Source organism: Gekko japonicus, unplaced genomic scaffold, assembly GCF_001447785.1.
Source record: "Gekko japonicus isolate JY-2015 unplaced genomic scaffold, Gekko_japonicus_V1.1 scaffold664, whole genome shotgun sequence".
Classification (NCBI taxonomy): domain Eukaryota; kingdom Metazoa; phylum Chordata; class Lepidosauria; order Squamata; family Gekkonidae; genus Gekko; species Gekko japonicus.
Genome location: NW_015166441.1, coordinates 9,459 through 25,744, shown reverse-complemented (window position 1 = coordinate 25,744; position 16,286 = coordinate 9,459). Strand labels below are relative to the sequence as shown.

The 16,286-nt window shown below is 41.3% G+C and overlaps 1 protein-coding gene across 1 annotated transcript in view; it reads right to left on the bottom strand.

Annotated features, from left to right (window-relative positions):
* Nucleotides 1–14,948, bottom strand: part of RNF11 (ring finger protein 11) — a 76,204-nt gene extending 61,256 nt beyond the window's left edge. Inside the window, exons 1-2 of the mRNA XM_015411969.1 lie at nt 14,839–14,948; nt 14,442–14,656 (exon numbers count right to left, since the gene is read on the bottom strand). Of these exons, the coding sequence (XP_015267455.1) occupies nt 14,442–14,564 (123 nt within the window). The 5' untranslated portion in view covers nt 14,565–14,656; nt 14,839–14,948. The remainder of the gene's footprint in view (nt 1–14,441; nt 14,657–14,838) is intronic.
* Nucleotides 14,949–16,286: the final 1,338 nt, after the last annotated feature.

Sequence of the window (16,286 nt, the reverse complement as noted above, 5' to 3'; positions counted from 1 at the left end):
CCTCTCGGTATCGGACACGGACTTAACCTTCGATGTTGACGGCTTCGATGTCGATGCGTCGGCAGCGGAAGACATGACGACGGAGGAAACAACCGGCGGGTCAGCCATCGGTTGAAGCGCCTTCTCCAAAAGGAAAACTCTTAAACGTGCCGCTCTGTTTTTCCGAGTTTGGTTGGAAAACTGTGCACAATGTTCACAAGAGTCTGGCTTGTGGGTCTCTCCACAAGTACGACAACGGTTGAAAAATCCCCACTTTTTCGACTTTTTTGTCTTCTTCTTCTCCATAGACTGAGGAGAAAAAGCCAACGACAAGGAGGGTGGGGGGGTGGGCCAGCGGCCCGAAGGCCTGAGGCAATTTTACCTCAGACGACGAAAACAAAAAGTCTCCTCTTTTTTTTTGTCAAAACAGAGAAAGAAAAAGAAACTGAAGAAAAACTGAGGCAAAAAACGAGAGCTGATCACTAAAAAGTGACTCAAAAGCAGCGATCCGGCCAGACCTCTCGAAGATAGGTCTGCTCAGCGCGGCGGAAAGGAAAGAACTGGCGGGATGTCCGTGCCTGCCCTTCTGGGCATGCTCACTGGGGCTCCTGAGCATGCTCAGTGGGCCAGGCACGAAAATCCTTTTAAGAGAGCTTGCTAGGCACCGGCAGATCCAGCGCAGGCGCACTAGATCCCATTGGTGTGAAGCACAGAGACCACGAAGAAGATTACTACCTTCTAGTAGAAGATTTGATGTCTTTATGATACACTTGCCTGCTGCAACATTATGGGTAGAATTAAAGAACAAGATTGTTTACCCTTTACTGCATTCATATGTATTCTTTCCATAATCTGACCAACAGTTCCTGCTTGCAAGAACCCACAAACTTACATTTGAATTAACATGGGGTACTTCCACAGGACAATGATTCTCTAATGTGACTCTTATTGCAACAGAGTGTCAACATGGCAGTATTTACTCTTTCCTTACCTCAGCAGCCTGAAGCCGTTATTCCCCACCTCCACCACTGGAGGGCTTTGACACAGAGCTAAAGCAGTATAATGCTATAGTGACAAGTCAATTATCGATTAATAAAGGCAGTTGAAGAGGGTTGGCACCAATGTGGGAAGAATCTAAAAAGCTGGATAGTACACAGTGATGATGTGCAGATGCTGGGGAAAAGACAGTTCCTGTTTGGAAGTCACAGCAGAACAAATGAGCTAAGTAGAAATAGACCTGGTTATATTTGAGATTCATATCTATGGTATGATCTAGAGTAAGAATTAACAATGTATGTCTTATTTACAGGGTTACTTTTTGTGCCTCACTTAGCAAGCTGAGTTTCTTTTTCTTTTTTACAATAAATATTAATTGTTTTTCTCAAAACAAAAAAAGAAATACATAGCCAACTGAATATACAGAATTATTAAAGGAAAAACTTTCAACGCATTATCTCTCATAATCAAACAATAAATCTTTGACCTAACCCTTCAAAATTAATTCCTCCATTTATACATCTTTATCCAATTCTTTTCAAAAACAGACTCATCTTTCCCTTTTAACATAAGCATTAATTTATCAATTTCAGCCACATTAAACATTTTTTGTATGACTTCTACCCTGTCTGGAACTTTGTCTGTTTTCCAATATTTGGCATAAAGAATTCTAGCAGCGGTTACACTATGTATCATCAAATTTTTATCTGCTTTCCCATACACTTCTGGTATCATATTAAGAAGGAACAATTCTGGATTTAAAGGTATTGGGCTTCCGATAATTTCCTGTAACATTTTACGGATCATCAACCAATATTCTTTGGCTTTACCGCAGGTCCACCACATATGCAAGTACGTACCCACATTCTGCTTGCATTTCCAACAGATATTATATATTGCAGTAGAGCGGTGGCACAGAGGATTTATACTCTGGTTATAATAGTAACATCTGAGCTGAACAGGCTTGCTGTCAGTTCTAGCCCCGCGCTGGTGTGAGCTACCAGCCCTGTCCCCAGCTCGCTGTCTACCCAGCGGTTCGAAAGCTTCAGCGAGTAGATAGAATGGGTACCACTCCTTAGAGAGAGTGGGCACACTGACCCCCCCCCGTGGGATGGAGCGGTGTTAGCCGACGAACGGAAGTCCAGCTTGCAAGATCGGAAAGCCTAGAGAGATCTCCTCAGCATGAGGAAAGCCTGTAATGGGCCGTTCCAGCCAGGCGGTGGCAGTGCGGTGCTACAACTCGAAGGAGTCTGGAGAAAAGCTGACGCCATCAAACCAGGCCAAGGAAAAATGCTGACCGGATCACGTCTCATCTTCAACTGAACGAAACCCTCGTTGGCTGCGAATGTGTGTGATTTAAGATGTATATATGTCATCCTCCCTTACCCCACAAATCATTGTTAGTCCCTCATAAAAATGAGTAACTGTAAATTGCTCAGAGCCAGCAAGCTCTGCAGGATTGAGCGATCAATAAATTGAAAGATTATTATTAGTATTAGTATTTAGCTAACCTAGATGGATGTAAATACCATCTGTGTGCTACCTTATAAATATTCTCCTTAAATGCAACTGCTCTAGTGATTTCAGTATTAGTGTCCCACAGTCTCAGCCATTGATTTAGTTCTATATTGTGACCTAGAAAGAGGCTCTGGGTGGGTGTCCCGGCCTTGGGCACTCAGTATCAATTTGCTGTGGCAACCTCAGCAGGGTATAATGACACAGAGTCCACCATTTTCTCCAGGGGAACTGATCTGTGCCATCTGAAGAGCAGTTGTAATTCTGAGTGATCCCCAGCCCTCACCTGGAGATTGGCAACAATGGTTTTCCACAGTGGGGACCAAAGCAGCTTACATCATTCTCCTCTCCCCCTTTTGATCTGCACAACAACCCTGTGAGGTAGGTTATGCTGAAAGTCTGTGACTGGTCCAAAATTACCCACAGCTTCCACAGCAAGAACCTAGGTCTCCCCCGGGAGAAAATAACTGCTTTGGAGGGTGGACTCCATGGCATAATACTCAGCTGAGGCCTCTCCCCTCCCCAAACTCTGGCTTCTGTACACTCTACCATAAAATCTCCAATGAGTTCCCCACAAAGGCCAAAGTAGGCCTGGAAAGGACCTGGAAAGGACCTCCTGCCCCTGCGGTTCCTGCCCATGCCTTTGTATTATTTATTAATTTATACCCTGCCCTCCCCGCAAGCAGGCTCAGGGCAGCTTACATCAGTCGGTAAAAAATACCATAAAATCCACATAAAAACATTTAAAACACTCAAATACAATAAAACAAAGTCATAAAGTGCTAGTGATCGTTTACTATACAAGATAAAGAGCAGTGGCACAGCAATGTATGCTAAACAAGAAAGAAATGCATTTCTTTCCTGCCTTTTTACTGACAGAACCAAGCTTGGTTGCCTAGCAACAGCCACTGGGAGAAAAGTGAGCCACACAGCAATTTTGGCAGTGGATTCTTTCCTTTGTCTTTTCTAAATCTCCTATCCTTCAGCTTCAGTGGATATGTATGTATGTATGTATGTATGTATGTATGTATGTATGTATGTATGTATGTATGTATGTATGTATGTATGTATGTATGTATGTATGTATGTATGTATGTATGTATGTATGTATGTATGTATGTATGTATGTATGTATGTATGTATGTATGTATGTATGTATGTATGTATGTATGTATGTATGTATGTATGTATGTATGTATGTATGTATGTATGTATGTATGTATGTATGTATGTATGTATGTATGTATGTATGTATGTATGTATGTATGTATGTATGTATGTATGTATGTATGTATGTATGTATGTATGTATGTATGTATGTATGTATGTATGTATGTATGTATGTATGTATGTATGTGTGTGTGTATATATATATATATACACACACACACACACACACACACACACACACACATACATACATACATACATACATACATATCCACTGAAGCTGAAGGATAGGAGATTTAGAAAAGACAAAAGGAAGTATTCCTTCACACAGCATATAGTTATTCTGTGGAACTCACTGCCACAGGATGTGGTCATGGCCGCCAACTTGGAAGGCTTTAAAAGGAGAGTGGACAAATTCATGGGCTATTAATGGCTACTAAACACGATGGCTATCTATGCCATCCACTATCAGAGGCAGTATGCTTTTTTAAACCAGTTGCTCAGGAGAACAGGCAAGATAATGTTGTTGCAGTCTTCCTGTTTGTACGCTTCCTGGAGGTAGCTGGTTGGCCACTGTGTGAACAGAATGCTAGACTTGATGGGCCTTTGGTCTATCCAGCATGACTCTCCTTATGTTCTTATGGATATGTCCTATCCAAAATAATTAAGGCATTCTGTATTTTAAAAGAGTTTGTTCCTCTTAGTGTAAAGTCAGACTGCTTCTCAGAGCTACAACCAGGAGACTCCATGAATAAAACTTAATCTGGTCAACAAAAAAGAACTTTCAAACGCCTCTCATGTGTCATTTCAGAAGTTGAATATAAGAAGGTGATTTTTTACAGTTCCCTGGGCTGGGCCAGCATCAAAATATGTATATTATAAAGTGACTGGGTAAAGAAAATAGATATAGGGGCTGCTCAGCAAGAAAGAAGAAAAAGGAGGGAAGAGGGTGAGATCACCATATCTGGTGGCAGAAGTGGGATCTGAAAATAAAAACCCACAACTAGTTTGTCCCACCACAAATACAAACTAAAATAAGAAAATATTTTATACATTTGAGAGGAATTACCTCAGAATTCCTGTCAGAAATGGCACCACTCAATGGGAATAGTCAGGGAGAGGAAGAAACTACAGCTGGGGAAAATCCTAGGCAGGAGGTGGAAATTATGAGGATGATCATTGAACTGGCGAAAGAGGGAAGAGGGCGAGATCACCATACCATCGTGTGTACCTTTCATTAATGACACAATGTATTTTTAATGGTTGGTAGAAATTGTTTATGTTATAAGCCTATCGTCACTTACTTCGGAGTAAGCCCTATTGAACTCACTAGGACTTTTCAGTAAATCTGGATAGCATGCGTCTGCAGGGTTCATATCATAATGAAATATTCTCCTGTGGCTCTTGATTTCAGTTGTTGTAGCCTATTTAATTAATTTATTTAATTAAAGACTTCTTATGGTTAAGAGTGTTGTACTAGTATCTGGAAGACCCAGGTCCAAATCCTCACTTGTGCCATGGAAGCTTGCTGGGTGATCTTGGGCCAGACACACACTATCAGTCAAGCCTATCTCACAGGGTTGTTGTGGGGATAAAACAAAGGAAAGGAGAATGATGTAAGGCACTTTGGGTCCTTACTGGGGAGAAAGGCAGGGTGTAAATGAAATAAATAAATGTACAAGAACTGTCAGATGAATCAGATCCAAAAAATTCATTATGTCAAACCCTATCATTATTTCAAAATCCATTTTGATAAATCAATATTATCTTAATATATTAGATATAAGTAACAGATAAATCATGAATGGTAACAGTAAGCTCAAAACTAAACGTGTAAATGTTTTTAAAATATTACAAGTTGAAACAAGCAATATGAATTTAAATTTAATATATTCATAAAAATCAGTGTGTTTGCAGCAAACATATAGTTTTCCTACAAATACTGGGCAACTTTGATTTCATCTGAGTACCAGAAAATTTCAAGCAATTTAAAAGATACCAGTTACTATCACTTCCATCAATAAAAGCCAGCCGAATTGCCATGTATCTGAGAAAGCACCTAAAATTGTTAATACATTATGATTTTTAAGCTGTATAGTACAACAGCCATAATATCCCTTGTGATGCCTACTTTGAATGGCATGTGAATTGTTACATTCCAAACCCACATCTGAAACAATTCTGAACAAAATATATCACATTTTTATCTCACCCTCCTCCAAGGTTGTCCTTACCTCCATTTTATGAGAATATTAAAAAGGTTAGGTTGAGGCCAAATCTCACCAAGTAAGCATCATACTGAAAGGAAATCTGAACCCAATTTTTCCCAGGTCTAGTATGATGATCTAACCTATGGCACCCACTTGACATCTCATGGAGAGCCACATTTACAATTACCATTAACCAAAAGAGCCATACTTACTTCCATCCCTGGCAATGAGACCTGCACCTCAAGGAAGCTTGTAGCTTACCTGTTGCTCTGTGGTGGTTGTTTCCAGGTGGGAACCACCTGCCAACAATAAGCCATACCAGGAAAGGGCCTTGCCTACTATCCTGGGACTTGAGGCAGTGCTGCATTGGGGAACAGTGCTCAGAAAAGCAACAGCTGGCATGTCAAAAAGCCAGGTGGGACTGCAGAGCCACTGACTATCACTGGTCTAACCACTACATGACACGCTTCCTCATATCAACAGTGCCTTGGAACAGATTATTATTATTACTTGATATTTTAAGATTTGGTATTCCCTAGTATTGCGCACCTCTACATAATATATTTATAGTCTGCCTTTGTCAATGAGACTCAAGGTGGATTACACAGTATAAACTGATCCAATCAATCAGTATAAACTGATCCAATCTAATAAACAGTGTAATACGACTAGATTACAGAAATCTGCAACAAAGCATACCATATTCAACATGATATATTAAACAATGAAGAAAATGGTAATGCCTAAGTAGAAAACAATGCAATGAGAGCAGGATAATAAATACAGCAGACAATACATACTATACACAGTGGTATAGTCCACAATCCCATCCCCTTTATAAAAGAACCTTCCTCAACCATTCCTTTACAACATAGCCCTATTGCTTATATAAAAATGCCTTCCAGAACAATTCTGTTTTACATTAGTTTGCAGAATGGCCACTTCCTGACCACTTCAAACAGGCCAATGCACAAGGTGGGAGCTACAAGAGAGAATGCACATGTACAGGAGGTTGTTGATCATACCCATTGGCATCCTCAGAAGGCCTTGCTCAGATAAGGGAAGCTGTCATGGTACAGCATAGGAGGAAAGGCCATTTCTATGTCACATTCAATGCACGTGACACTATACAGAACAAAACAAGATGGCTCCTACAAAGTAACTCTTAGAATACATAGAGAAGGGAAAAGGAAGAAAGGGGCAATAAAGGGAAAAAACAGAAAAGAATGGAAATTCTCTTTATTGCAGTATATAAACTTCGTTTTGAACATGGGACCTTGGGGATGTCAGGATCTCATTCATCCTTTACATGATTATTTTACAGTCAACCCCAGTGGAGCGACATAAAGCAGCCACACATAGATTATTGGTCTGTCAAAGTCTGTATTGTTTATGCTGCCCGGCAGCAGCACTCCAGAGTCTCAGGCAGAGGCCTGACATATTACCCACTACCTGATCCTTTTAACTGGAGATGCCAGGGATTGAACCTGGGACCTTCGGTACAGAAGACTCTATACCACCGAGCTACAGCCCTTCTGTAAACACCAGTGTATTTGAGCTCCGTGAGAAGTGGCTTTGACCAATGCAGGAAGCAGAAAGAAGCTACCAGACCAGTAGGACCTTTGAGAATACCATCAAATCTGACCAGCACTGATGATGTGGCAAAAACTGATTCCCCTAAATGAAATTGCAGGCCAGACCTGCCTATTTAATTTGAGCAACACAAGGACTTGATTTTCTGCTCACTACAATTTATTTATTTATTTATTTATTTGGATTTATATCCCACCTTACCTCTGCACAGCAGGGCTCAAGGTGGGTCACAACAATAATTAAACAACATTAATTTCCCAACAATGTAAACAGTTAAAACATAATTACAGATACAAATATAAAATCTACAATAGACCAGATGGCAATCGAAATGTTTTACTCAGCCTTTGTCAATGCTTTGATTTTCATACTTTGCCAGTACCACCCCCATATCATCTCCAATGATTCAACAGGACCCTGGCTTGATAAGAAATTATTACACATTGTTATCACAGGGTACCTTACAGTTTAAATCCTCAAAACTAGTCTAAAGCTGTTTCTGAATTCATGGATACAACAGAGATAGGCTTGGGTCCTCTGGAGTGTTTCTATAGATGGAAGAATTTATGTCTGCAGATCTTGATTTTCTCACTTTCCCCTCCTGCTATACCATAAAATGCCTCCCAAAATGCTGTTCCTGACCCCCAAGAATAGTATTTTGGTGAGCATTTTGAGTTGCAGCAAAATGGAGGAGGTGAAAAAGTCACTCTACAGGCAGAAATCCTTCTATCTAAGGAGACGCTCTGATGGACGCAAACCATAGTAACCAGACTTCAATGTCCAGTTAGAAAATACATGATTTCCCCCTACAACAACTTAGCAACCAAACCATGTTCATTTTCTAATTATTTGGAATCATTATTTATTTAATTGGAAATTTTAATTGAATTCAGTGGGATGTTCATAAATGAACAAAATTAACCAGAATCGTAAAAAAACACTGACATATTTCTTAAAATAAATTCAGAAATGCATGCCATTTGCCTGGATACCCTGTTTCTTTGTGGCCTATTAAAAAGAAATGGAGGGGGGGAGTGGATCAGGGAAGAAAGTATAATATTTCATGCCTTTTTGCCCAGATATAAAATTCTCATTCTCCCATTATACTGTGGAACAGAAGAGTATCACTACTTTGTCTACCACTGTTGTGTCCATAAGCTCTGACGGATCAGACCAGTGGTCCATCTAGTCCAACTTCCTGTCTCTTACAATGGCCAACCAGTTACTCTGGAGGACCAACAACAGCACATAGAGCCTAAGGCCTTCCCCTGATGTTGCCTCCTGGCACTGGTACTGAGGCTTCTGAATGTGGAGGTTCCCTTTAGTCAAAATGGCTAGTACCCACAGACAGGCCTATCTACCATGAATCTAATACCCTTGTAAAAATGTCTGTGCCTGTGGCCACCACTATATCCTCTGGCAGCAAATTCCACATTTTAGTCAGCCATTGAGTAAAGAAGTATTTCCTTTTGTCCATCTTGAATCTACTGCCCATCAACTGCTATATTTTGAGTGAGGGAGAAAAAGCTTTCTCTGTCCAATATCTCTCCTTTGCATAATTTTATAAACTTCATATCTCCCTTAGTTGTCTCCTTGGTAAACTGAAAAGTCCAGACTCTTCAGCCTTTGCTCACAGGAAATGTGCCCCAACCCCTTAATCATCTTGGTTGTCATATTTTGTGCTTTTTCCATCTTGGCAATGTCCTTTTCTGATATGGTGACCAGAACTACACACAGTATTCCAAATGAGACCACACCAAAGATCTATTCGGGGGCATTATAATATTGGCTGTTTTATTTTTCAGCTACTTTCCTAATAATCCCATCATAGTGTTTGCCTTTTTCACAGCTGTGGCACATTGGGCTGACATTTTCATTAAGCTATCCACTACGACCCCAAGGTCTCTCTCCCTCTCAGTCACAGCAAGTTCAGACCCCATTGGCATGTACTTAAAGCTGGGATCCTCGGATCCTCGGTATCCTAAAAACAAGATAATGTAATAAGGCTATAGATATATCTAGGCCCCAGTCACACGGGGGAGGGGGGGGAAGCATGGCCAAAGCGCGGCTTTTCTGAGTCGCAGCAAAATAGACGCGCGGCGGCGGGATCAGACAGATCCCCCGAGCCACAGCGCAGTTGCTCCCCGGCACGATCAGATGCCGGGGGGGAAGCCACGGGACGGAGAGTGAGGCAGCTGGCTGTGCATGTGCGTGCATGCACAGTTTGGCTGGGAGCCTTGAATGCCGACGATCCCACAGCCGCCCTTGCTGCAGAGCTTCAGGTAGGTCTGACGGATCAGACCAGTGGTCCATCTAGTCCAACTTCCTGTCTCTTACAATGGCCAACCAGTTACTCTAGGGTTTTTTTTTTAATGCGCATTTCCCCCCGGAAAGGACGGATCGGGGACGGGTGCACTCCGCTTCCCAGATGTTGCGGTGTGATCACGCCTGTTTGATGTGTCCCCGATCCATCCCTCTTGCGGGGCAAAACCGGGGCTCTAGATGACCAGGTAAAATGGTAGCCGATGAATGATAATACTATTAAGATATTAAACAGACCCTGTAAACTGCACCACTAAATATGACACAAAAGAACAACCTTATGTTATCTGAATTGTCTCTTTCTCCATTTACCTTCTTCTGCTCCCTTACTATGTACAACTAAATTTTGTTATAACCTACCCATTCAATGTAGTATTGGAACGCTACTTTTAAACTTTTTGATTAGTTTCTTCTACTCACCTGCAACATAGCATCACTAAAAAGATATAGGGCTTAACCAACTTCTATAGGTGTCATGCCCACTAGTAGCTGGGATGATCTGTATCCTGTATTTCTGAAGCAGCAGAACAAAGTTTGAGTCCAGTGGCACCTTTAAGACCAACAAAGTTTTATTCAAGATGTGAGATTTCATGTGCAGGCATGCTTTCTCAGACACAGTTAAATGGAACTCACCAGTCCATACATATAAGGCAGCTCATACCGTGAATAAAACTTTGTTGGCCTTAAAGGTACCACTGGACTCAAACTTTGTTATAATATTAGTTATTATTCAGATTCAGACAGGGAAAGATCTCCTATATAATGATGCTTAGGTGACTCACAATCACAATAAAGAACTTTTGTGATTTAATATAGCAAACTTTGAGGCACATGGACAGATGCGCAATGCCACAACTCTGCACAAGTTGAGTACAGAAAAACCAACAAAGATGCAGCTGCAATATAAAATGGCACCTAATATGAAAAATATCATCAGAAGCCAACCTACTTCGTGAAGGTAATCATCCATTCATAGTTTCTTCTTCAGTTTTAAACACATATATGGTAGTTGGCATAAACTTAACTGGTTGAATGCAAAAAACCTGAGGGAGCTCTGCTTTTGGAACAAATATTTGTCACCTCCCTCTTCATACTGCAACCCCTTGCACCCCGCAACTTCAAGTCATTCCTTAGGATAGGTGGATCCTCGAGAACAGTATGGGAAGTGGTGCAGGAAAGCATAATACGAAGGGTGAATTATTAGCAGAAATGGGATACTTCAATATGGGCGGAAATACTCTTCACATAAGGGAGGTCTGAATCTAGCCATTGTGAGGTCTAAAAAACTTATAACTACTATTTTTAAATATGGTCCTCCAATTCTAAACATTTTCTACAATGTAAACTTAATGCCCTCTCTGACTTTACACAAACACTATGGACAATCTCTTCTGTCCTAAGCACCTGTTTACTCATTCATCACATCTACAATAAGTCCATGAAAAATAATTGCAGTTTTGCTATGTTTGCTTTGTTTTAATTGTACTCTAAAAAAGTTTAGATATGATATAAAACTAAAAAATTCTTGTCCTTTCTATCAATACAACAAACTTCATTTGGCCAAGTAATATGTCATAAATATAATACAAATATATTCTTAATAATGGTGATGTGAATATTTTAAGACATGATGGTATTAGGCAGGTATAACAGACTTTCGATGTGTTCCTCATTCAGGATGTTTTTTCTAAAATTGCTACATGCAGCTTTATTTATTTATTTATTTATTTATTTAATTTGTATCCTGCCCTTCCTGCCAAGGCAGGCTCAGGGCGGCTTACAGAATGTGTGTGTGTGTGTGTGTGTGTGTGTGTGTGTGTGAAAACAGCAAAATATATGAAAACACGATTTAAATAAAAGCCACGACGTATAAGATCATAGGTGCTAATAAATGATGGTGGCGTTCTCTCGGCATCCAGACAGTCAACTACCACGATAGTCTGGGTTCTTGCCAGGCTGTTGGTTATTAAGTTGGTACTGATATTGGGGCCAGGGCCTCAATATTGGGAGGTAGCACCCTAATCGAAAGCCAGGTGGAAGAGCTCTGTTTTACAAACCCTGCGGAACTGTAAAAGGTCCCGCAGGGCCCTGATGTCATCTGGGAGCTCATTCCACCAGTAAGGGGCCACCACAGAAAAGGCCCTGGCCCTTGTCACAGCTAACCTGGCTTCTTTAGGGCCTGGAAGGGCCAGATGGTTTTGGGACCCTGATCTTAGTGCTCTCTGAGGAACATGTGGGGAAAGGCGGTCCCTTAGGTAAGTAGGTCCCTGACCATATAGGGTCTTAAAGGTAAGAACCAGCACCTTGAACTAAATCCAGTATGCTATAGACAGCCAGTGCAGTGCTTTTAGGGCAGGCTGGATGTGCTCTTGTATTGGAAGACACAACAACAGCCTTGCTGCTGCATTCTGCACCAGCTGCAGCTTCTGGATTTGGGACAAGGGCAGCCCCATGTAGAGAGTCATTACAGTAATCCAATCTCGAGGTGACCATTGCGTGGATCACTGCTGCCAGGTCATTGCGTTCAAGGAAGGGAACCAACTGCATATGTCAAGCTATAAATTACTAGTCGAAGTTTTGCAGTGCTCTTGCAGCACAATATTAAGTATATTTACTCAGAAGTAAGTACCAGTTAGCTAAATGGGACTGACCACCAAGATAATGTTTAAAATCACAGACTTGCACCCAATCCTATGCACATTTCTTCAAAAGTAAGACCGAGTTCAGTTAAGTTTACTCCTATATAAGTGTCCACAGGATTACAGACTTCGTATATCCTGTGTGACAGCTCTACATTCTTCCCTTCTTGTGAAGAGTTCAAAAGATTCCTATTGTACCTGTCACACAATTAGCATATAAAATGCTTGTTGTGACTGATGTGCAATGTTAAATACTTCCTGTAATTTTTAACTAGGAATGATTTGAAGCCACTCATTGACTTTTACTTCCTAATTCTAAATACACAGAGTTAAGCACTTGTAATGTAAAATGTGTGATCCAGAGTGATGTGTAGGCCAGATCTACTCATGCAACAAACAGATAATTCTCCTTTTAAACCCAGAAGAGCTTTAGAAGTAGCTAGTATCAAGGGCTGCTTAAGTGAAAATAAATGAAAAACACCAGATGCACAAGCTCTTGAACACACATAAAGATTCCAAGGTTGCAATCCTAAGAATACTTACTCGGAAAGAACTCATTGAACTCAATGGAAGTGACTTCTGGATAAATATTTAGGATTACAGTAGAAGTCATATTTCAACATTGATAGATTGTCAACAGTTCCCCAAGAAAAAATCCTATCTCATATCCTGTAAAAATAAGCAAGCATCAAGAATGAATAATTTCTCCTTAGTAATCTGTGTAAGGATAACTTTAGATCTTCAGAACAGATTTCATTTTGTTTACTGATTCTCTGGCTTCCAGGCATGAATCTAGGTTAGTGCAACTTTAGATAAATTAATAATTTATTTTATTATCATAAATAGACAGCAAATACAAGTTCAGTATATTTTCTGATAATAACTTGAATAGAAATGCTAATTAAAATTTCTTCTTTCATACAATTTAGCATCAGCAAAATATTTTACACTATGAAAGGTTAATATTCCTAATTAAACAATTACAGGGGAGAATGAGAGAAATGGCAAAAAAATACGCTCTGCTTGCTATGCCTGTATGTAAGGTCTATATTAATGGCTGAAATAATAAAACAAATTTCAACAGCATTATATATAAACTGAGACAAAAGATTTTGAGTGTGTGCACATGGTCTTAGTTTAACAGGATAATGAGAAAAGAACAACATTAAACAGTGATGTCACTGTATGAAGAAACAAAGGAAGCTGCACAAGCAGAAAAACTAGAACCTCTTTTCTGTAGTTCAGATAGCCGGAACAGTGTCCAAAATCCTTTCTTTAACTTCACTGTAGTTAAATTATCAGACTTACAGAAATACAGTATTCTCATAGGTATAACCTCTGTAAGCAAGCTTGACTGAAATCAAGAGCTTGTTTCCAAGGAAGGGTGGTTAGAATCTGACTGTCTTCATCTGAGGTAGGGTTATGTCTGACTCTTTTGTTATGTATGTTTTGTACAGTGCAGTGCTGCTATTTAACCGTGAAAGGTGTTTTTTAACATCAATTTTCTACCCTTCTCTTCCAAGGCAGGAACACACTTGCATTCTCTGCCTAAAATATGCAAATAAGAGAGGCAAAAAAGAAACAAGGAAATTCTCCCCCACCAGACTGAAGCAAGAGGTTCTGAAAGAGGTCTAGCCAGTTGTCAAATTTTGGAGGTGGTACAAGCAATAGGACGGGGCAGGATGGGGGGAAAGAGAAGGCCCCTGATTTTTAAGGGTCTAAAATGTCTTGGTTAAATTCTATTCCAAACCAATACAGAGATGGGGGGGGGGTTGATCAAGTAAACAAACCAGTTCAAGCAAACGGCAATTTATATCCACATAGATCACCATGATTTGCTGGGTTTTTCTGTTTTCCTTCAATCGCTTTCTTAATCTCGTCCTTTCTTTTTCCATTCCCCCTTCTTAACCGTTCTTATGACCCCCCACTTTCTCTGACTCGCTCCCCCCACATAACCCAGACTCTCTCCCTTCCCTGGCTCCGACCCGATATGTCTCCCCCTGTTCGCAATCGGTACCTGATATGGCGGCGGCGGTTCCTGATCCGGCTCAGTCCCATCCCCATAGCTGGCCCTGTCCGACTGGGACTCGTGAAGCAGGGAAATGTCATCCGAGGTGGGGGATTTCAGGCAATTCCCCATCTTCCCCAAAGGGAAGTGGGGAGTCTCCTTCCGCTTAGAGACACAATGGCAGATCCAGGCGACAGCAGATGCTGCTCCTTTGCTTCGGCCTCCTGTGAACAGCAGCAGGAGCCCGGCTGAAGAGGCTCATGCCAGTCTCCTACCCGGCATAAGCAGCTTAGCCCTCAGCCTGCTTGCCCCAGGGACCCGCTGCTTCTCCCGCCCTCAGGAAGACCCACTCTCCTAACTGCGGGGGAGAACTGACGGCGGGAGGAAAGAGGTCTCAGCCCCCCACCTCCATGAGGGCCTCAGCGGCAGGCTTGTTTAGACAACGAGTGGCGAAGGGGAGATGGCAACCAGGTGCACACACAGAGCGCCTGCCCCCTCCCTTCGTCCCAAGCGCTTTTCTTCTTCCTGGTCACCAGTCTTCTGCGCACTGAGCTTTGTCAGGCAGGCCTCTTTAGCTCCTCCTTCTTTTTGCAGTGATGCCAGCTTGGACGGCAGGCCTGGCTGCTCTTACTGTTTGCCCAGCCCCCCTGCCTTCCACCTCAGCCAAAGGCAAACATACACCTCAGAATATGCTTTTTAGAAATCACCTTCTCTTCTTCGTGCTGAGGGAGGCATTTTATCTACCAATAAGCCCACCAGCTAAGGCTTGATAGAGTTATACTTCTCTGTTTTCTGGAGAAGTAATGTTGCAAATTTTATGCATGCACCATGATCTGACTACCTTTCACATTAAGAAGAACGCTGTGCTAATTCGGTGCTACTTTACTCAGAACCACTAATTTTAGTAGGATTTATTTCCAGGTTAAATGTGCTTACATTCATAGCTTCCTTCTTGTAATATATTGATTAGGTTTGGCCGGGCAGCAGGAGGGACATGGCCATGGAAATGGAGGAGACATGATGTACAAACATAGAATTTTTGGTGACTCCAAGAGCTACCTTTGTTGCTTCTGGGTTTTCTCTTGCCATAGTGGGAGGCCTGGCAGCTCTACTGACAATCATGATTATTAATTCCAGCAGGGCTATTTTTGGGCAGGAACGCACAGGAATGGAGTTCCCTCTGGCTCCCGAGTTGGCCACGCACAGCAGGAACTCATTAGTATAATAGGCCACACCCAACAGCAGAAACTCATTAGGATTGGCTACAATTAGGGGTGGGTGGCCTAACATGCAAAAAGCCCTGGGTTTTGACAACAAACAAGATAAAGAGAATAAGAAGCAAAAGGTAGGTGTGGCTGGATGACCACGCTTCCGGTAACATGGGGGTGTGGCCTAATATGCGAATGAGCTGTGCTGTCAGGGTGTGGCCTAATATGCTAATGAGTTCCTGCTGTTGGGTATGGCCTATTATGCTAATGGGTTCCTGCTGGGCTTTTTCTACCAAAAAAGCCCTGAATTCCAGTAAAAAGGGTATTTGTGAGGGTTGGGTAGTCAAATCTGATCTGAATATAAAATAAGTTGTGGATATTATTCTGTAATTATTAATCTAGAGTAGAAACACCCTATTGTATATGAGGCCTTGTATGTCTAGTTCTTTCTTCTTGATCATCTTTTTTTTTATGTGGATGCATTCCCTATCTCTTGAAAGGGCTATGTCCAAAGAAAATATTTGTTCCTTTCCAATAGAGGATGCCTTTCAGGAAATGTTAATGGTGTCATTACTAGCTTTGATTCTTTCTTTCATTGTTGCAAAATTGCCTTTATCATACTATCAACCCCTTGCATAAAATAAAA